This window comes from Nestor notabilis, unplaced genomic scaffold (genome assembly GCF_000696875.1).
Source record: "Nestor notabilis isolate BGI_N333 unplaced genomic scaffold, ASM69687v1 scaffold10844, whole genome shotgun sequence".
Classification (NCBI taxonomy): Eukaryota; Metazoa; Chordata; class Aves; order Psittaciformes; family Psittacidae; genus Nestor; species Nestor notabilis.
The window spans coordinates 11,529-33,187 of NW_009926881.1; the positions used below are offsets into that span (position 1 = coordinate 11,529).

The window sequence follows — 21,659 nt, forward strand, 5'->3', positions numbered from 1 at the left end:
CCGTAACTGCAGCCTTCCAAAAGGACGTTAACTTATGTTCACTACATAGGGGAGGAAAGTCTAGTTCTACTTCAAAGCCTTTTATCTTTTTGTTTTTCCCTGTATCAGCTGTAAATGTCATCTGTGCAAATTACATTCAAATCCTTTTCTCCCTTCGCTACTTGCACCTAAAACAAAACCAGAAAGCTGTCTGTTCAGATGTGTTCCTTACATTACAGGCTCTTTGCTGGAAAGGCTATAACCGAGTTAGAGATCTGTGTTAGTGTGACATGATTCTGTAGGAGTTCAGAATAAGTAACTTAAATGCCTTTAACTTACAGAAACACACGAAACTGATCTATCCAGCTCAAACACAGAAGCTTCAAACTTAAAAGAACAGGCAGACTTCTTGTTTAACTTTTTTCTTTTTTTTTTTTTATTTGGGAAAAGTGCTTCTTACAAAAGGCAGCTGCAAAACAATACGTTATAGACCTCAGAACAATTTCTCATTCCATTTAAAAGTGAAAGGAGAGGCAATCTAGGGGACAAGAGCAGCAGGAAAACAGATCACGGGGCATCCACAAGTCAATAAAAAACAGCGATAATGTAATGCAAGGTTAAAATTCCTGTGCCGGGGCTTTGGTGGCAAAGTAATTTCTTAATGCAAATTACAGCCAGAAACTGCATGACTGCCTTTGTAAGCAGCAACTCACATAAACTGAAGAGCTTTCCCAGGCAACCTGCCCGACTCAGATGTGAGAGGCACAAGTACCTCACATCAGCCGAGAGGCACAGCGATTTCCTAGCGAAGCTCAGGGCTTAGGTGGTTACATCAGGTTCTAAAACTTACAGAGCAATAAAGCTAAAGGGGCCTCTCTGGTGTTCCTCTGAGCCCACCTTGGCTAACCGGATTTCTGCTCCTGGACAACCCTAATCATACACATGAAAGAGAGCTGGTGTATTAGGGAGTGCCATCTATTAAGTTAAGCAATAGTTAAGATCACTGCCACATTCCAGGCTGAGACCACTAAACCAGTTTCATGTCCAATTGGAGGCTAGAATTCATGCACCAAGAGGGGATGAAAGATGGTTTTGTTATTTTTAACTTACACAGAGTCTCCCCATCCTTGAGGTCCAACTCTACAGTTATCTGTATATACACATAGAGAGTTCTCCTTTCACAACGACATTTTCCTTTCATGCTAAACACAGTAAAAACCCAGAACGTTCACACCTGGTTCTGGTTACACAGTAGTAATAGTAATGTGCAAGTAAACAAGAGACCAAAATCACAAATGAAGACGTGTACATGAGGGGGCTGGAACGGCACTGATGCCAGAGAGAGAGAGAAGTTTTGTCTGGCCTCAAGTCAGAAATATTGGTACAGAGACAGAAAAACGGCCATCAGCCAATTTACATCCCCACTGCATGGCCACTGCTCATTTTTGTATCTGGGCTCTTCAAAATGAGTGTGGAAGTCCTGTAAACACTTTAACCCTGGAACTGGGTGAACTCTGTTGGGTACACAGATGAAGCAACAAACCTAAGCTAACTGTTTGACAGTTAAATTCATTTTTACAAAAACTAACATTTTAAAGATTTATTTCTTGTTATTTGTTTAAACAGAGGAAAAACAACACTCCTGGGGTGGGAGGGGATGGGAAGAGACAGACCCTGGGTAAAAGTTATTACAACAGCACCTGGAATTGATTGGCCTGCCTAGGAGAAACACAGGCACTGCCACAACACCACAGGTAATAGCTACTGCCTGAAGCCAAGACAACAGTCCACACTCCACTGACAGGTGCTATAGATCCAAATCATAATAATCTTCCAGCTCATCATGAAACAAGTCCCACTCGTCCTCGGAATCTGTTAGCTCATCATCACCTCCTGCTGCCAACAGCATAAGCAACATCTCACCAAGCTCAAAGGTCACCACCTCATCCTCGTCGGTCTCGAATGGATCACCATTCTCTCGCTCCTCAATGAACTCCCAGAACCGATTCCTCCGCTGGGCCTGCAAGTGGAACACAAGGATTTACCCAGGTGACCAAGTGGCACAAGGCAGGACTCTTCCCAGAGGCTGACAAGGTTCAGCCCCTGGCATACTCTGACATGCAAGAAGCCATGTTACTCTTTCCAGGGAAACACTGACCTCAAGCAGAATTTAACCCTTACACACCCCTATTAATGCCACCCAACGTTTCCACTTCAGTATGTTGGCGTACTAGGAAAGTTGTTAAAATTTACCCTTTCTATCTTGGCCTCCAGCATTCACAACCTTTAGACCACCTCCTTTAAAGTCACCATCACAGAGGTCTATCAGAAGAAAACCAAAAACCCCACCAAACCCAAAACCCAAGCCCAAAAGTCAACATTCCTCTGGCCTCTTCTCAAAGCAGCCAATTTATTGCTCACCCCTCTTGCACACTGCCTAGAAAGAAGAAAAACCAGCAGCACTGACCCGGAATCTACTTGATGTTCCCACTTTGGGTCTCTGCGGCTCCTCTCGGCGGCCATCAGGATATGCATGTTTGTAAAAACAGTTCCCTCCAAAAGGACAGCTCCCACGGCCTTCATCAAAATACCTGCATGGCTTGTTGCTGGAAAGGAAAATATCGCAACCCTTACTCACAGCAGACCCCAACCAGACTTCAGAACTGCATTTACCTGTAGTCCAAAAGGATCTCAGATACCCTTTGGAACTGAAGGTATTTTGTCAGTGTTAACACCTCTATGCAGAAGCGATGCACTGCACTGCGTGTGGGTCAATGCATGCATAGGGCACTGATGGCTCGCAGCGCACAGGCTCGTGTTACCATATGGCTATACCACCAGTGGTTTATGTACAGAAGGGAAAGACCTGAGGTCAAAGACTGTAGGAAGAGCTTTGCAACTGTGTGGCTGCGTGCATCTGTGAGCAGATAGGCAAGGATGCCCTTCACGCGTGGTGGTGGAAAGGAGGTGTGGTTAGAGGGTTTCTCACCACAGAAGGGCTTCAGCACCCTTCTTTTCTAGGTGTGCCTTTATCTCTGCAGTCTCGACAAAAGGCTGCAGTGCTCATACCTCATTGCCTCCTTGTATTTCTGAATGAGTTTCTGCTTCTCTTCCTTCTCCTCCACCCAGTACTCACTTGGAATGACAAAGTTAGATGTGATTCGACATTCTGGGCAGGACCTGGGGAATGAACAGACCGTGCTGCAAAATTCTACATGACAGGGCACTCTTTCCCTTATATAACAAGTCATGGCATATTTCCATCTCTAAAGATGTACTGTACTCACACACTTCCTGTATGAGCTTTTCAATCTAGATTCTCTTACACGTGAAGATTAACTAAACTCTCAAGAGCTCTCAAGAGCTATCAGTGGCAAAGGCAGCTAGTGAGCTTGTCTCAGAAAAGCTTGAAAAAACACTTCACACAGACTCCTTTTTCTTTAGAATTAAACACATTTATTTTGGCTTGATTTTTGTATTTGGTTGGAACTTTGCTTTTTTAGAACAGCCTTTAAATGGAGAAATGTTTTGTCAATTGATTAATGAACTAGGGCAGTAATAAATTAAGAAGCATACATCCTGAACTGCTTAATCTGTGTCCAAGACGGAAACAGTAACCACTGAACAATGTGCTACTAAGTGCAAGTTATTTACTATTAAATGAGTTTTTCCAACTTAATCCAAATTAACCAAATCGGTGTGAATGTTATCCCTAACAACTATTTCACTTCCAAACTAAAGTTAGTATGCATTAATTGCAGTGTCTCTGCAGTCTGCATCTGGAAGTCTGCTGCAAGTTGTCAGGAGATACTAAGTTCTTCCATAGTAACAAAGCACAACCGAAACGGGAAAGCGCCTCACTTTATAATCTTGCTCTCAAATTGCTTAGCACTCCTCCACTTGCGGATGCACTTCAGACAGTAAGCGTGGCTGCAGTTGGAGAGGATCCCAAAGCGGCGCTCACTGGGATTAGCTTTCTCATACACCACCTCCATGCATATCCCGCACACCATGTCTTTACTACGCTGGACGGCAAAGGAAAGCTCCATGTCCTTCTCGTGAGCTTCAATGCAAGACTGAAAAGGAGACACAAAAAAAAGACGACTACAGAGACAACTGTCACCTAGTGAACTCTAAGCAGGTTTTAAAGCTGAGGTTTACTCTCTTGTTCTGCATAACGAATGGAGTATGATTAAACTGTAAAATCTTTATCCTAAAAAAATCTGCTCAGATAGTGGGAATCAATTCAGAGTCTAAATTGCTTTCTTCAGACATTGCTTTTAAACATGAAAAAGGAAATCTAAAAGACCATCCGGTTTTACTAGGCAAAGAATAAAGCTTTAGTGTCTTTAAACAGACTGTTCTCCCAGCACAGATAAGGAAACCCAGCTGCTTTGGAGTATGGCCCTGACAGGAAACAGTCCAGTTTACAACAGGAATTTAATTCACTGCCTGACCTGCACAAACCTTCAAATGAAAGGGAATTAGTAACAAGTGACTGTGGGGAGCTAGGAAGCAATAACTTAAAGCTGTTTAACACCAGACAGTTGCCTGCTTACCTTTATGTGCTCGGATCTCTGCGCAGCATCAATTGGATGCAGGACCTGCAGCCCACACATATCACACACGTCCCCATGGATATACACACAGTTTTCTCCATAACGACATTCTCCTACTGCAGCGTAGGGGCACAGCTCCTTCTTTATCTCCACATCTTCATGCTGCTTTTCATACTCCTCCTCAATCACCAATTCCTGCAAGGGTGCTTCAGCGCAGGAAGGAGTGGCTGGGAACAAAGTGAAGGACAGTAAGCAATACCTTCAGGTTAAGGGCACATGGAGTGAGTATACATTGTTTTAATGCAGTGTAATCATTGGGTAAGTCTGCTCAAGTTATCCAAAGAGAATAATAAAACCAAGGTTCATTTCAGCCCAAGTTTCACACACCCTCAACCCAAACTAGTGGTCATTTCCCACTCTAGAAAGCACTACCACTTGCTTTCTCCTTTGACCCAAACAAAACTAAAGCTACCAAGGTTTTAGTGGTCAGATTCAGATCCATTTACAGGCTAACTCAGCAGTACAAAAATCTCACTAGTCCTCAGCAGCTTAAAAACACTTTTTATACAAACTCCGATTCAGCAACAGTAAGGTTATAAATTTCTCACTGCTTTGAGAATCAATTTCATATCTGCTAAAATTAAGAGGCTTTTCCCCAGAAATGACACAGCTGAAGCAATAAACATGTATCCAGCTGCTGTACACTGGTATGGAAACACCACACCAGCGCTTCCTTATGTGCAGGTGAATTAGCACTTCTTGTTCAGCCTGAACCACAAGACTCGCACTCTCCTAGACTCCCATGCATCTCTGTGATGGCAATATAAAAGCTGTGTCCACACCTCCCAAGGTAACTCGATTCTAGGCGTTTGCCAAAAAGCGTACCCTAAAGAGATATCCAGGTTATTAATCAAACATGTAAATCTAGCTTTAAGAAACTGAAATTCAGGGTATTTTCAGGACATTCTAAGCTATCAGTTTTGCAAAATCCTAAGTAAATTCCCTTGCCTAATTTTAAATTGAACTGAAATCTGTATTCTCTTCCCCATTTAAACAGCTGCTGCTTAATACTTCTTCCTGTACCTCCAGAATATATGGTTGTCTATATCACCAGAAGCCAAATAGCATTTTCAGATCGTTACATAAGTTACAAGACAAAAGCAGTGAGTTTGAAACTGAAGATATAATAAACACAAGAGAGTAACAATGTCAGGATAAACATCAGGAAGAGCAGCAACTGGGCTTCATTTACATAACCAGTAGCTGTTACAACAATTAGAAAAAAAAATCTATGCTGTAAGAAATTATAACTTTCATAAGCCATTTGAGTACTAGATTTGGAGAAGTAAGCAGAAACTATCAAAAGCATACTTAGATCAATCAGTAAAGGACTGATCTCAAAAAGGATCAGAGGCTGCACGGTCATGCAGCTTTCAACCCCAAGGAGCAGGGACATGCGATAAGCATCTATCAGCCTGTTCACTTTTGGACATAGAGAAAGAAAGAGTAGGTACCTGAGAGCTCACACTTTTGGGGGATAAGTAAATATTGAAGATCAGTGTAGGAAAATACTAGCTCTCAAAGTAAGTTCAAGTCTGCTTCTTGAACCATCTCTGACCTTAGAGGTCACTTGCACTGATCTTGCATCAGTCTGTTTGCTAGAAAAATACTTTTCAAAAGCAAGTGAGTGACAGAATAACAAGTCAACTGTCAACCTGCTCATTTTCCAGTATGAGATTCCCAACAACGAAGCGTTCTTCATTACCTTTTCTTCCCCATGAGTTCTAGTGAACTGGCACCAAGAAAAGTTACAAGTAGCCATACACTAGGCTCTACCCACTCCTCTGAAGTAGCTGAACATGGTATGAAAATTTGTACTTATTAACTGAAATCCTGCCCACCCCCTCCCAGTTTGAAATCCACTTCCAGAAGTAGCAAAAATCACAACTACCAGTTTCTATTCTCTCAACTGTCACTTTTCCCAGTGTTTTTTTTTCTAGCTGATATTGTTACAGATTTTTTTTTACTTAGTTGATTCACGGGACTTCTGACATCTAGTTTGACTGTTACTGAGGAAGGAGAGTTCAGCAGAGCATAGTACAGATGAGCAGAAGCCCACTAGACAGACAAATGCAGCCGAGTTTCAAAGGAATTGAACGATACAGTACTTCTAATGGGGCTGGCAAGACGATCTTTGCTTAAGACAATCTTATTCCCCTGGAAAATGTATACTTTGAAGAGGCACGTGTGAAACTTCTCTTAAAAGAAAAACTTCACAGGCACCTGCACCCCTCTCAAGGATATCTTTGGCAAAACTTTATTGAGTAGGGATTTTATTCATTAAAAACAAAACCCCACTTATCAGTTGAGGTTTTTTGAGAATAAAGGCTTCAAAGTATTACCCCTCCAGAGACTGACTTAGAAACCCATTTATTTACTATGCTGTTCCACAGAAGTAGAACAGAGGTCCATAACTTGGCACAACAATAAAAGTATGGTGGTGTTACATGAAGCAAACCAACCAGCAACGACCATTCAAGTCAATAAGCATGTTACCCAGTACAGCTACTAAATTCCAGCCCAGTCCACAACACTATCCTTGCACAAAAAAAAAAAGAAAAACCAGTTCTTAGTGACCAGACACCCAGACAACACGATACAGATGTATGAATGTCAGTCTTGAACAATGGCTCTGGGTACTTCCACAGTACAAAGGTAGGAAAGGAAAAAGCATGCTTCAAGTAACATTAGTTTTCCAGTCCCAGCCTCCTGTGCTGTCCCAGCACTTCACCTCAGTGGGAGTTGTATTTCTACAAAATAAAAATTAAATCACTATTTCCACTCCTGAAAATCTCAGCTTCCATAACCTGAAGCCCTGAATGCATCTCTTTTGGACCTACTGCACTGTATCTCCTAGTCTTGCTTCCTCTTTGAAAGCAAAATTAGAGAAATTCACAAGACTCCATTGCCTCAGTAGTTCTGCATCCAACATCCCTCATTTACAACATTTACTCTCTAAAATCCTGCCTGCTGTTTCCAAAACCACTACTCTCCAGTAGGTGGATCCAATCCCCATCATCTCGCTGCTGATTTCAGTCAACAGGGTTAAATTCCTGCTAGTTTGTAGCATCAAACACATTTATCTTGTAGCAGCAGGAAACAGCCACCCAAGTCAAAGCCTTTCTTGCATTTCTGCTTATCTGCTCTCTCTCAGCTACTCCAGAACATCTAGCAGTAGTAGCAGCAGCAGAACAAGTATGGAAATGTGGTGCATCTGTACATCAAACAATGAGTACCTTAAGAATCATTTCTGTTTTCTTTGCTAGGCCCTGAGGTAATCTTCAAGATACCAAGTTTAGTCCCAAACCAGAGAATCATCTGCATCAGTAGAATGTCTTGTCTCATAGTAAAAGAGGAGCATTACAACCCAAGTGACACACAGTTAAACTGCCAACCCCAAATCTTCAGCATTTGTAAGACAACTTAAAACACACAGGCTTCTAGCTTACCTTGAGAAATACGTTTCATTTTAAGGTTTCCAAGTACCTGCACATTTCCCCAGGCATTTGACAAGAATAATCAGTAAGACTTTCAAGTACTCACTGTAGAACACACTGCACACATCCTCCTGATCACTACAATGTTTTATTTTTATAGCTTAATAAAGACAGTGGCTTCAGAAAAGTTTTTAAAATGCAGCTTTTAAGAAGTCACTAAAAGAATTAGCATTATCTAGAACAGAAACAGCTGAGTACGTCTGTACATTAAAATACATCAAAAGATACGAAACAGAGAATTTGAACAAGATTCAGAGAAGAGAATGTTAGATAACAATCTGTGGCAGCCACAGATTGTGGCTGTGGAGAAAAACAAGCCTGACCCCTAGAAAAAGGAACTGCTTCAGTAAAACTGAATGAGTTAAAGGTATAATGAAACAGCACTTAAACTTCAGGAATTTAAGAGAAAGCACCAGCCCTCCTATAAGGAGTAGGTGTATTTAACAGATCTCCAGCTGTTCAAACTAGCAACGAATTGACTCCAGTGGAGGGCCACCTAGCCATTAAGGGGGCTGAAGCCCATGAAAAGAGATTGAGGAAACTGGACTTGATCATCTTTAACAAGTGATCTTATTGCTATCTTCAACTACTTAATGGAAAGGGAAAGGAAGGAAAAAAAAAGAAAAAAAAACCAAACATACCACCAAAATCCCACAGGGCCAGATTCTTCTCAGATGCGCACAGGTCAAGAGACAGAAGGCAGGCTGAGGCAGGGAAAAATCCAATTACATACTAAGAAAAAGTTCTTCCTTGTGAAAGAAGTCAAACACTGCAAAGGTCGCCCAGAGATTATAGCATTTTGAACATCTCTGAGGATAGATATTCAACCAAACAAAGCCCCTGGCAACCTGACATAGCTGACCCTGCTTTGAGAGGGAAAATTAATTACATGAAATCTAGAGGTCCCTTCCAATCTGAATTATTCTATTCCGATTGAATGATTACAAAAAAGGGATGCGCTTTGTTTCAATGAACAAAGAAGCTGTATCTTTTATGACAGTAACGTGACACATTAACAGGTAGAAGACACGTTTTCATCCCTTTGGACTATACTCAAGTCACAGACACACCAAATAATTCCATAATCAAACTCCTCAACAACACTATAAAAATGATAATGTTGCTCAACCATTCCTTTCCTCTTCCTCAAATCAGATGAGAACAGCCTTCACCAGCACACTGTAACATTGATAAGGTAATTCTCTTTTCAGATGTGAATATCTGAGTAGTGCTGTAGAGACAAAGAAGTATAATCTGAGCACTGTATGACAACTTCAAACTCTTCTGGACACAAAGTGTCTGTTTTGCATTCAAACAATTGAGTACTCATGGCCATAAGCCTTCACTTTTAGAGAACCAGACACTAGCAACTATGCTGAAGTAAACATCTTCAGACTGCTTTTCACTTATATCTTATGTCTTTGTGCTACCTTTATGCAGGGAAAGCAGACAACAAGCATGCTACTTGAACAGTCTGGTCTCATATGATAAGCTTCTTCAATCTGATTCTCAACACAAGCTGTCACAGTATTAGGAAGTCATGTCTCAGAAAGGTAACTAGAATAAACGGTGTTCAGCCTCTGGTCTGAATTGCCATGGGATTCATGAAAGCAAGCAATTCATTCTACAGGAATCTGTACATCCACTGGAATACGTTTCAAAGACTGGAAAAAAAAAAATCCCCAAGCAAAATCCAACCCCAAAACAAACAAACCCCTCCCAAAACCAAAAGCAGCAAATTATCTTTCCAAGGTAGCAATATTAATTGCAGCACCAGTGTTTTCTTCTCCCATTACATATACACACTAAACTCCAAAGAGGAGATCTGTTCAACTATGATAAATATGAACAGCTGTACTCAAAAGCATTCAAATGTATTACATACAAACTGTTGACCCATGACAGAAATTGACTGTTATCCCATGCTCAGCTTACCACGTCCACAGTATGGCTGCCCAGGGACAAATTCTACAGCATTCACCCAGTCTTCAGCACCCACTCCTGCAGCTGCCAGATCTGCACTTTCATCTTCTATCTCAGCAAGTATTTCTTCAACTGTTTCAGGGAGCGATGCATAGTCTGAGGATACCGAGGGATAAATTTTTTCATGTGGATCCACATCAGTCTCTTCTTCCTCCTCCTCTTTCAGTGGCTTGGTATGTTCGTATCTGAAATGTTGAAACACATCATATCAACTCTTGAGGGGGGGAAGAAAAAAACCTCCATAAACTAGCCCAAGGTATGGGAAAGAAACTGACTGATTAGATACAGACACACTATTTGGAAGGAGAACCTAGGCTTGGAGGAGAAAACCACTGATGACCCTTTATTGAGACATGCTTCCATCTGTGTAATCTGGCAGCACCGCTTAAGGAAACAGCAGGTATTGCCATCATTTTGGAGGAAATGGAAGAGCATGCACAATTCTTATTTAACTCACAGAATGAACTTCTATATGAACTCCAAAACCAGTCACATACCTATTATGCATGTGTAGTATAAATAATAATTTAGCTGAATGAGATAAATAAGTTCATTCAGCTTTAAAAACCATAGAAGACTAAGGGCAGATCCTGCTGTCTCAGACTGCCTCATGGGAAGCCACAGGAAGGATACAGCCGGAGTCTTCTCAAAGGTGCAGCAACAGGATGACAGTCAGTAGGCAAAAGCCCAAAATGGGAAGTTTCAATTAGGTATTAGGAAAAAACAATCATGGTGAGAGTAAACACTGGAATAGGTGCCCGGAGAGGCTGCAAGACCCTCATCCTTGCAGATAAGCCAAATGGGACTGGACAATGCCTTGGGCATCCTGACCTAAGCTGGCTCTGCCTTCGGCATAGCTCCAAAGATCCCCACTAGCCTAAGTTATTCTCTTTCTATACCTAAGCATCTTGCCTCATTCAGGTTTTACAATGAATTTTAGTAGTTATTTCTAATGCCTCTTTCAACTTATTGTGAAAAAGGATGCTCTCTTCGATCCCTACCACCCACAAACAACACGAAAGTGCCATTTCACTCAAAAATCTGTCTTCCAACAACCAGTAGACTACATGGGAAAATAAATTACAGGTGTACCCCCACATGGCAAAGAGGCTGGATGATCTTTAAGGTCCCTTCTGACCTAACCGTTCTATGAATCCATGATTTGCTGACTAATTCCAAGTACAAAGGGAAAGAATTTCTGAAGATAATGCATAACTCCTAAGCAACTGTGATTCATTTACTTTGCATCAGATTGAAAACAACGAAGTATCACAGTTCTTGCATATTAGAGATGCTTCCAACCAAACATCAGCTTTGTGATCCTAAGAAAGCTATGAAGCACTAACAAATTTCAAGCCTTCAGACCTCTACCATCAGTGGCCTCCAAAATGATGTAAGCAGGACAACCCACTGGGGTGCAGGAATAAAACACCAGAACTTCATGTCTTCACCCTCCCCTCCCCCCCCCCAAAAAAAATAAGAAATTAAGTTTTACTAGTATTTAACATTCAGATTGACAGCAGTGTCCTCCCTCACAATTATCAAGACATTTAAAATCTGTACGCCCAGAACATGTAGACAAATCTCTACAATTTTTTCAGCTACTTTAAGTCACATGATATTCAATCTAGTACTTAAAAGAGGCTTGTAAGCATTTATTGTGAAGTTCTGTAGAGACTTTTTGTGCAATAGTGAAAGACAAAAGGCCACACATACCATTGGACCACTTGTTCTTCCTGCTGTGGTAAAAATGACTGAAATAACGCATGGAAAAACAATGGTAACAAAGTAAAACACATTCCTTTGTTAGCAAGTACTGCTGGGAAATGCATTGAAAACACTGCTGAAGACTCAAAGAAACAAGTACTAGAACAGATTTCACAGTGTGGGCAGATTGCTGTACAGCTGGATGAAAGTAAAGATGTTTCTAACATGTCTCAGCTTACAATGTTTGCTAGATTCTGTTTCAATAATGAAATACACAAAGGACTACTTCTTGTGAGCCACTAAAGAAAAGATGTACCAGAAAAGAGATACTCTCAATAAATTACTTCTTTATTAAAGACAAAAGGATGCACTGGAGGAGGTATCTTCTCAATCGTAAACGGCTTCTTTAATAAAAACAATGTTTCATGGAGAAACTGTGCACTGAAGGAGCCCCTGCCTTGACTAGACTGAAAAAAAGAGGATTCCAGGGTAAGGTTACAGAGACAGCCCCATACCAGGAATTCATTCACTGCATCATTCATAGGCAAGATATTGTAGGGAAGATGAAGCCAGGAGCACACCAAGTGCTACAGAATGTCATCAATATGCTTAATTTCATAAAAACAAGACCTTTAAATAGTTGAATCTTTACAACACTTTGCTATGAGATAAAGAACCACCATGAAAATCTTCTGTACCACACAGAGGTTTGCTGCTTTCTTGTGGTAAATAGGTTAAAAGTTGTCAAATATGAGTTACGCATTTTTCTTTCACAAAAAGACGAGTGTTCCAAATTTGCTGAGAATCTGCATGATAACAAGAGGCCATCAGCTGTACGCTGCCTAGTGGGTATTTTCAAAAACCCACACACGCAATCTGTCCCTTCCAGGTAAAGGCATTTTAAGAACAAGTAACCGCTTTTTAAAAGAAACTTGTGGCATGAAGGTAACATTTTGAATCTGAAACATTTTATCATTACGTGATTTGGTTGTCAAAACCAATGCAAGTGTGTCAACTACAAAAAAACCTCTATCTTGTACACTTAAATCTAGAAACAGAATTCTCTAACCTGTTTAAGAGCCTTCCAAACAAAGGGTTTGGACCCATTTCTTAAGAACATAAAAATGCAACACCTTCCAACTGGTGGGTAAGAACAGCTGACTGACATGGACATTTACCAGCCAAAAATTTTAACAAAAAAATCTTCGCATGATTAGTGGACAGGATTGAAAAATTATGATCATGCAGATCATGGTAAGTACAGCCAAAAATATAATTCTTCCTTTTGGATCTACATCTCTCTGTGAAAGATCCTTTTCATCTATGACTGAAATAAACTGAATTTGTAACAAGATCTTCAAATCACTGCATTACAAAATGTTAAACTATGACTTCTAAAAAACAAACAAAAAAAAAACAAAAAAGAAACCCCCCCAAAAAACCCAATCAAATAAAAAAAGAAAAGCATATTGTATCAACATTACTGTCAGTAAAAAAACCTATTATTACTAATAAAGCCTTTAGTGAGAGCAAAAACAGTTTGGGGAACTAGATGATCTTTAAGGCCCTTTCAACTCTACCCATTCTATGATTCTATGTGTAAAATATTGTTTATTTCATCTTAATTACATCCTTTTTTAAATTCTGATTTTTGTGTATGTTTTATAAGGTACATAATATATTAGTAAAGTATAAATAATTATATATATATATACACACACACACACACACACAGAGGGGGGTGCTCAAAAGTTTTCACTGATAGGGTATGTGATCAAAAGTTTGGAGACCACTGATCTACATGATCAAGAAAGCAACAGTGGCAGATAAAAAGGCTACAGAGATGCTTATTTTTATTATCTTTCTTATACATAGGAACCATGTATTAAACATGAAAAGAAATCTAACTATAAACTACTGTATGGAGTCATGATGCAAATATTTAATCATGCATTAAAGCTGCAACAAGACAGAATGTCAAAACCCCTGACAAATTTTAATAGTGAACTTAAGATGATGTAAACAGCCCTAAGCCTTTGTAAAGCATCTGGTTCCTTTCTTCACACTTTTTTAGGTTTTAATAATTTCATGGGTATAAGTTAAGTCATACTATGTTTTCATAATGTAGTGCTATTTTGTACAGGCAACATTTTACAGCCTATCATCACTTCACTCCAGTTATTTTTCCAAAATGGTAGTTCAAGTGCCAGGGCAGCAATTCCTGAAGACACCCACTCATAACCAGAAAACAAAAACAATTCTTACCTTGTCAGGCTTTTATGATCACTTACCGAACGTAACTCAGTTCCATTGGTTCAGATAGTCTGAATGTAGTCTCATATTTCAATTAATTCATCTACTCATGTTATTAACAAACAAATACATTCTGAAAACCAGCACTTTTAAGAAAAACATTTCTTGCTTTGCCTTTGCTTTTTTATTCGCATAGCAAAGCAAATACTGTAGTATTCAGCAAGAGAAAGTTTGTAAAAATAAGCTATTTCTATAAATTTCTGAAGTTGCAACAAACAATTAAAACACTAAGATCTATTGCTTTCGTGTGAGCTCTACTCAGGGAGGAGTGAAATTACTCCCCTACAAGATGGTCAACAACATTTCTTTACCTGCAGAGATCTCCGTAAGCACAGCAGCCTCGCTGATAATACCTGCACACCATGGCAGACTGACCAGTGGAGAGGTCATGGGAGTAACGGCAGTTGTCTCCTTCCTTGCAGACTCCATGCATGAAATATCTGTAAGACAGAAGACCACTGTGAATTAAGGAGAAGCACTGAAGTTGTAAAACTATTTGGATGATTAGTTATTTTATAAATCAAGGTATGCTGAATTAAGACCACCACTAATGACTCATGGGACCACGTCCCAGTATAAACATACAAACAAGAACACCTGAGGAAAGATCGAGCCATAGCATTCCACTGAACTGCATCGTACGCTGAGGAACTTAGGCTTACAAAAGCCTGAAAACCTTATCCTGGGCTATGACACAAAGAGTAAAGTGTCTTGGACAAAGTAGACGGGGACAAAGTCTTAACTTGCAGCTCCTACTTTCCAACACCAACGAAACCTTAGAGAAATCCACCACTGAATCCAAGAATCAGGATCAGCCATATCTAACCAAGTTTTCTGAGGGCTTCCAACTATTTTGTATTTGCAAATAATTCAATCAGAATTTCCTCCCCAAGAATTCAAAACATCTTTGTAATGCATAATTACATCTGTCAAAAACGTAAACATTAGTTTTCGCCATAGGCGCCAAATAATCAGTAGAAATAGCCTGCTTCAATAACTTTGCTGCCTGTCTTGAAAGACTTGTAGAGTTTCAAAGCTTTTGAGGACAGTTTACTAAATTTTATCATGTCAAGTAATGCAAGTTTAATTGAGCATCCGCAAATTCAGCTTCTCAGGAAAACTGAACAGTCATTTTCAATTTGTTTTAAATTAACCTAGAAGACATGAGCTTCTTTAAATTCAAGGCATTGTAACTATTCAGACTCAGCATGTTCACATCAAAACCACAACTGAAAATACAGGTCTAAGTACATCTTCCCCAATCCACATAGAAGTATTAGCCAAGGGAAAACCCAAACCTCTGTAAGGATTGAACCCACCAAAATGTTTACCAGCACTTCTGTTTAGAAAGAGAAGCACACGCCCCAGATACTTGATAAGCAAGAAAATCTGTCAGGGTGCAGGTCGCACAGAAAACATCACTTAAGGGAAGACTAAGAAGCAGATAATACCCTTCTAACACCATCTTGCTGCTGACAGGGGCAGTCCTGCCCTCCTCCTGTGGCACACTCCCACCACTTAGTGTTGGTATTGCCACACCTATGCAGGCAGCAGAACCAGGTCCTCTCTAACCTGCTGACTGTGCAACCCCACAGCAGTACAACCAGCACATGAGACGGAAGGACCATCTTTCAGGAGCCCAAACTAAGACTAGGATAGCTCTTCACAAAGCAACACATTCAAGTCATATTCCTAAACTTCAAAAGTGTCAAGGTGTTGAATTGCAAGGAATTCTGCATATGTTCTTAGTCTACTACGTTTTTAAGAAGTCAGATAAATCAAAGTGAACAATTCACCAAATGACATGATCCAGTGCTACAGATATATTAAAACATGAGGTGGGTCTCAAGAGGGTTGATAACCCTCCAAGCACAAAACCAATGGCATATTCAAGGTACTAAGAACAAAAAAAAAATCTGAAGTGATTTTATAAACCACCAGCTGACACTTTGCCATCAGGCTGCAAGTCACACTCAAAACAATCACCTGTTTGTACACTGTAGCCACATAGTAACCAGGTAAGAAATATGGTCCTACATTCTGTGATACATGGTATTAAGACCAAGATGAAGCTCTTGCATGATATTCTCCCTCAGAGAGAGAGGAGTACCCTGCTCAGCTTCACCAGGTGGCTGCACAAACAGCCAATCCACACACACCAGTAATAGGGTGTTCATAAAACAAAACAAACCCCCCACTCTCCATAAGCAGCACTCTCCATTGTGAACAGGGGGGAACCCCCCAAAAAAACCACCACCCACCCAACACCAGAACCAACCCACAAACCAACCTACCTCAAAGCCAAAATAAAAACCAACCCATGAACTTGTAGAACCAGAACGTAACTGGAATTTCTGGCTTGCATGTGAGAAATGGGAGTCACACCACTAACGTACACAATAAGTTGTTAAATGTTTGCTCTTTAACAACTGTTATCTCTATCCTCTGCTTACTTCCACACAGCGCTGCTTCCCCCATGTGTTGGGGTATGCAATTTCATAGCCACCTGCTTACTCAGATCAGGAAATGGCTTCATATGTAACCTGGCATTCCTTTTGCTGCCCCCATGGTTATTTTTAATCTAGCTCAGATCACTGCTCAGGCCCACTGCACAGTCACACCTCTCTTTCAAGCCAACCAAGCATTGGGACACTGCTATGGCTGAAGTGACTAAGAGAGGAACCAGCCTGGAGTGAGGACTTCTTGGTCAACGTAACTTATCCTAAATACACAAGCCTCAAAATTAGTCTCTCCGACTACTTGCTAGAAAACATAGAGCTCCTTTCCTCCTTTCCCAGTTTATGTTAGAAAATCCTCTGAAAATACAAATTCTGTGTAATTCTGAAAGTTGTCACAATCAAGGGGAAAAAAAATTAAACCAAACCTGAAACAGCTCAATTTAAAGCCTGCAATCCCACACAGCAAGCTGAGCATCATTTGAACAAGAAGGCTGGGGAGGGAGGAGAGAAAAATGTATTTCTCTAACGATTGTAACAACTCCCCCTTCCCCAAGGTAAGATTTTTTACTTTAAGGCCATAAAGAATTTAACACTTCACATACGAAATTACAATGTTTGGCTAAAATATGCTTTGGTCATGTAAAAAAAAATAAACAGAGTGCATTATTTTTGGTGAAAGGTAACAAAAATTCTGCTGGAGAGTATCTTTACACACACAAGAGTATTGAGTTTAACTGTGCATTTACACAACAGCAATACCAGCTGTCTCTTTTTCTGATTACAGGAGAAAAGAATCCTTAAAAATGAGAAATACAAGAGTTACTTGCCTCATTCCAAGACATGTATAGAAGGGTATTTGAAATTTGCATTCTGTCAAGTACTCAAGAGAACACATCTAATTTTATCTGAAACAGTAAAACTAGATCAATACAAGTATATAGCTGGGTTTTCTCTGAGTATCTGTGATGCTGTCTGACCGCAGCAGCATCACAGCACTGTCTCTCCTATTCAGGTACAGTAGCATCACTTGGTAAGGCTGCATGGGGAACCATACCAGAGGACTCATCAAGGTCCAAACCCAGATCATCTCCCCCAGTTCAGTGCACTGCATGACTGTACAAGACACAAGTGATACCAACCCAGGGAACCAACCACCCAGAAGTAGTAATTGCCCCCACTGGCATTTTATCACAGAAAAACTTTTCAACTTATGTCAAGTTATGGATGCCTTGATCAAAACATCATGTCCTGATTGTCATGGGGTACTTAGAAAAGGTCACAGAAATCAGGCTTTGCACATCCAGAGGTCTCAAGTTGTAGACAATATCTGGTGGGCATTTTTCTGGAAATGTCTCGAGAAAACACTTGTCCAAGGCCATAAAGCTAATCACAAACTCTCTGGAACTGAAACCACTGCAGAGAGAGGTCAGATGTTACAAGTGCTACAATTAATTTACTAGAATACTAGAAGTTTATCCAGGTTTCAATGACTTTGATTTCCATGATGCTTTAAAGTATAATAAATCCATGAAGATCTTGGGTTTTTTCCACTGCTAGAATAATATTACTTCTATCACTTGCCATAAGCCAGAGAAAAGAATTTTCAATGTCTTTATCAAAGACAATGCAGTGTTAAACTTCTACAACTGCAGTCTAAAATCCTGAATATGTACCAGCTTATTTCAGATGCTTCCTTCTATATAGAGTTGTTACCCCTGTGACCCTATTAGTGAAATCAATATGTAATATTTCTTTTCAAGCTTCTGAAGCTTGAAATGGGTTTACTTATTCATGTATGTCTTTGCTGCAGGTCCACTTAATGGGTAACACCATTTTGTTTAATAAACTACTGGTTTTGCTGAATTAGAGTGTCACACCCAGCAACAGATCTCCTTCAAAAATTGACACACTGCCATGACTGGCAGGACAACAGCCAACTGCAGCCATTAGCTTCTTCAGGTGTCATACAGAGACTGAGAATTCCCAGGGAAGCAGGTAGCAGAGTGGGGAAGAGACCAGGCACACTGTTCTAGCACAGCACGTGGGCATTCAGCCACATGAGCGGCTGGTGAAATTCTACACGAGTTAGTAACCTTAACAAAAAGGAGAAGAAAAAAAAAGTAGGTCTTAATAGCATTTATCTCCTTGTCTCTTCTTCTCCATGACCTCCTTCAGCAAGAAGCTATTGGGGGATCCAGAACAGAGCAGCTAAGGGGCAATACAAGCAAGCTGTTAAGAGCTTTGCATTCCACATCTTATCACTAGTGCTGCACTGAATGAAGGACACATACTTTACTGATTCAGAGTCTTCATATTAAAAGACAGACAAGCACCTGATCTAGGTTTCCAGAAAGAACATCAAAGACAGAAATAGGAAGACAACTCTCAAAATATACCCATCAGTAGCTAAGCGTTTCAATTATGTTCAGTTATTAAACAAACAAGTGAAATGTAATTTATTTATGTCAATTTGATGACCTTAACTTTACTGCATGACATCTGGAAAAAACATAAGCACCTGGACCTCACAAGTTTGGAAAAAGAAAAAGTTGGCTATACTGCTGCTAAATAAAACCATGTATCCATTTGAAACTGGAGGGACAGACAAACTTGGTAAGGTACATCATTCTTTTTCATATTTCAAGCATACCAATAAAAAATATTAAAAGAATATTAATAAAAAGTAGTTCTAAATTAGTTTTATTCCCCTGTGGTTTATTCCAGATTAAAGTATTACAAGTTATTATACACCATAAAAGCCTTGAAAACTGCTAAGCCATAGAAGCCACATAAGAAAATTCTTTTTTATCATCTCTTAAGGAACATGACGAATTCCTACGTTTCACCCTGAGACTTCTAAATATAGCTGCAAGAAAAGCAGAAGGCAAAACTATCGAGAAATCAGTCCTTCATCTTAGTCACTGCACCTCTTACTCTCAGATATCAGTCTTCCATACCAAGAATACCACATCAGCATAATAAAACTCACTACCCAATCCTTCTATCCTATCAGGTATACAAAGGAGCTGCAAGAACTTAATTCTTTTACCCATTTTAAAACTTCCAGTTCTGATAGAAGTATTCCTCCACCATCACCATGAAGTGGTTAAGTCCTTATACTGAAGAGACTACTATCTTCCAGAAGCTTATCAGGCAACATTTTCTGTCAACCATATGATTATTTAAGTAAATAAAGCCTATAAAACCAGATAGAATTGTGCAGCGTTACTAAAAAAAAAAAAAAAAAAAAAACCTGCTCTACCTGCTACATTCGAAACATGCATTTTGAAATTCAACCCCTTCATCTCACATTTAAATCCTCAAGCTCATTTATGAAAGTGAAACAAGATCTAACAGTACGAAATGTACTTTCTTGAATATGAATATATCCTATTGAAACCAAACTTAGAAAAACAAAATTCTTATCACACATTCCCAGAAGCTCAAGTCAGAATTGTTAACTTTACTTTAGAGTCTGAGGAAAACTATTCTGCCTACAATTTGAATGGTCCAATAAAAAGAAACAAGTAAAGAAGCAACGAAGAAGTGGGATAAGGAAGAGGATTAGTCTAAAAGAACAAAAGAACGGAGATGTTCATTAGGTCCAAAGTTGAGATCTCACTGTTGCTTAAGCTCACATTCAAGCACATTAACCATTACAAACCAGTAGCTTTAACTTCCCACTAGTACTGTGTGTTTTGTAAATAAATATATCCATTATATAGGCTCACTGCATCCCAGGACCCTGATGAACATGACTGCTTCCGTACTAGGGCAGTCACTGTCTTCAGCAAATTGATTCATTGTGTCTGTTACCTGAGAACACATATATATCTATCTGTATCTCACCAATCCATTTCTCCTAATTGAGCCTTTCCATCTTGAGAAATTATGAGGCAATCGATACAGAGGGAGCACTCTCCTATACCCTTGCAGCTCACTTAAAAGCTGAGCTAAGCAACATTCCCGGTCGTTTCCTCATCGCTGGCCTATGTTTAATTGCCGTGCATTAAATATTAACTCGGCTATTCGTTGGCAAAATTCTTTGTCTGCAGAAGTACTCAGAAAGATCCGAGGAACAGCTCTTCTCAAATGGACCCGTTAACAGTGCATTAACCAAAATAAACAGTGATCAACGGTTAACAGGGCCGCTTTAAATACTGCGGGGCACACTTAAGCACAAAGTGCTCAAGCACAAAAGAGAAACAGGGCCAGCAAGCTTCCTGGGAAAGCCAAGCAACGGCTCTTAAAACTATTTCAATCTGCAATAGGCACAAACGGAAAAATATGCAGAAGAGATACATGGCTTGCATCAAAATCCAGAGCCTCCTCCTTTCTGCCCAAAAGATGTTCCTTTTTTGCTTCCTAGTGACTTTGAACGTATTTGCCCAGAAAATTCAGGTTAAACGTAATTTACAACTGTATTTAGATTAAAAAAAAAATTATAAAATTGAAAATCAGATGATCCTTGATGCTAATCTTAGATTGCCACTTGCTTTCGTATAAACTGACTCATATATTTCTATATTCACAGAACTGCTCCACATTCCTTCCAGCCTGCAAACAGACCAGCAGTGTAAGTTTAAAAATAGCCCATCTGGCAAGCTTTACAACATGCAGCATGATTTGCATAATCCCATATAAAAGATTTATCAGGAATAGTTTAAAGGAAGCTACAGATACAAAATGACGCAGCATATAGAACCTTAACGTAATACAACCGGCAGCACCCCTCGCGTTTTGTGCCTCGTCATGACTTCTTCCCATCCCTGTGCTTTAATAAATAGGTTTTGCTGCATCATTCACTTTCATTTTTGAATTTTGATTTAAGCGGTCAAAGAACTTGAGCCGTTTTGCACTTCCTGCTTCACCGCGTTTTCCAGAACGCGGCTACAGGGCTTTCATTCTACCGTGTCCTTCACGCCGATCACTGCGGGCGTACTTCCACACAATAAATAGCGGCCCGCGGCACCTCATAAGCAACCAGCACCGCTTCCCACCTCCCCAGCGCGGCAGGGGGACGGCAGTCACACCGATTGGGACGGCGGAGCCGCAGGGAACACCCTCCCACGAGGCAGAGGGAGAAGAAAGGCCGCAGCCCG

At 40.1% G+C, this 21,659-nt stretch overlaps 1 protein-coding gene across 2 annotated transcripts; it reads right to left on the reverse strand.

The window, feature by feature from the left end:
- Positions 1 to 410: 410 nt before the first annotated feature.
- MKRN1 (makorin ring finger protein 1) lies at positions 411 to 14,543 on the reverse strand. 2 transcript variants are annotated; one of them, XM_010013796.1, is made up of 7 exons: positions 14,410 to 14,543; positions 10,031 to 10,263; positions 4,539 to 4,765; positions 3,841 to 4,055; positions 3,049 to 3,159; positions 2,447 to 2,585; positions 411 to 1,999 (listed from the first exon to the last, which is right to left on the reverse strand). In XM_010013796.1, exons 1-7 carry the CDS (start codon positions 14,529 to 14,531, stop codon positions 1,787 to 1,789), a joined length of 1,260 nt encoding a protein of 419 aa, XP_010012098.1. In that variant the 5' UTR covers positions 14,532 to 14,543; the 3' UTR covers positions 411 to 1,786. The 2 variants fall into 2 exon arrangements, with proteins under 2 accessions (XP_010012098.1, XP_010012097.1); XM_010013795.1 differs by having other exon boundaries at positions 2,471 to 2,585; positions 14,410 to 14,539.
- Positions 14,544 to 21,659: the final 7,116 nt, after the last annotated feature.

What these genes read in the sequence shown, in the direction of transcription:
- MKRN1 (XM_010013796.1), bottom strand. Translation starts at nt 14,531, where the DNA reads ATGCATGGAGTCTGCAAGGAAGGAGACAACTGCCGTTACTCCCATGAC. An exon ending in GCTTACGGAGATCTCTGCAG is followed by an intron (nt 10,264 to 14,409) that starts GTAAAGAAATGT and finishes TCAACATTTCAG; the next exon opens with ATACGAACATACCAAGCCAC. An exon ending in TTTGAGAGCAAGATTATAAA is followed by an intron (nt 3,160 to 3,840) that starts GTGAGGCGCTTT and finishes TTCATTCCCCAG; the next exon opens with GTCCTGCCCAGAATGTCGAA.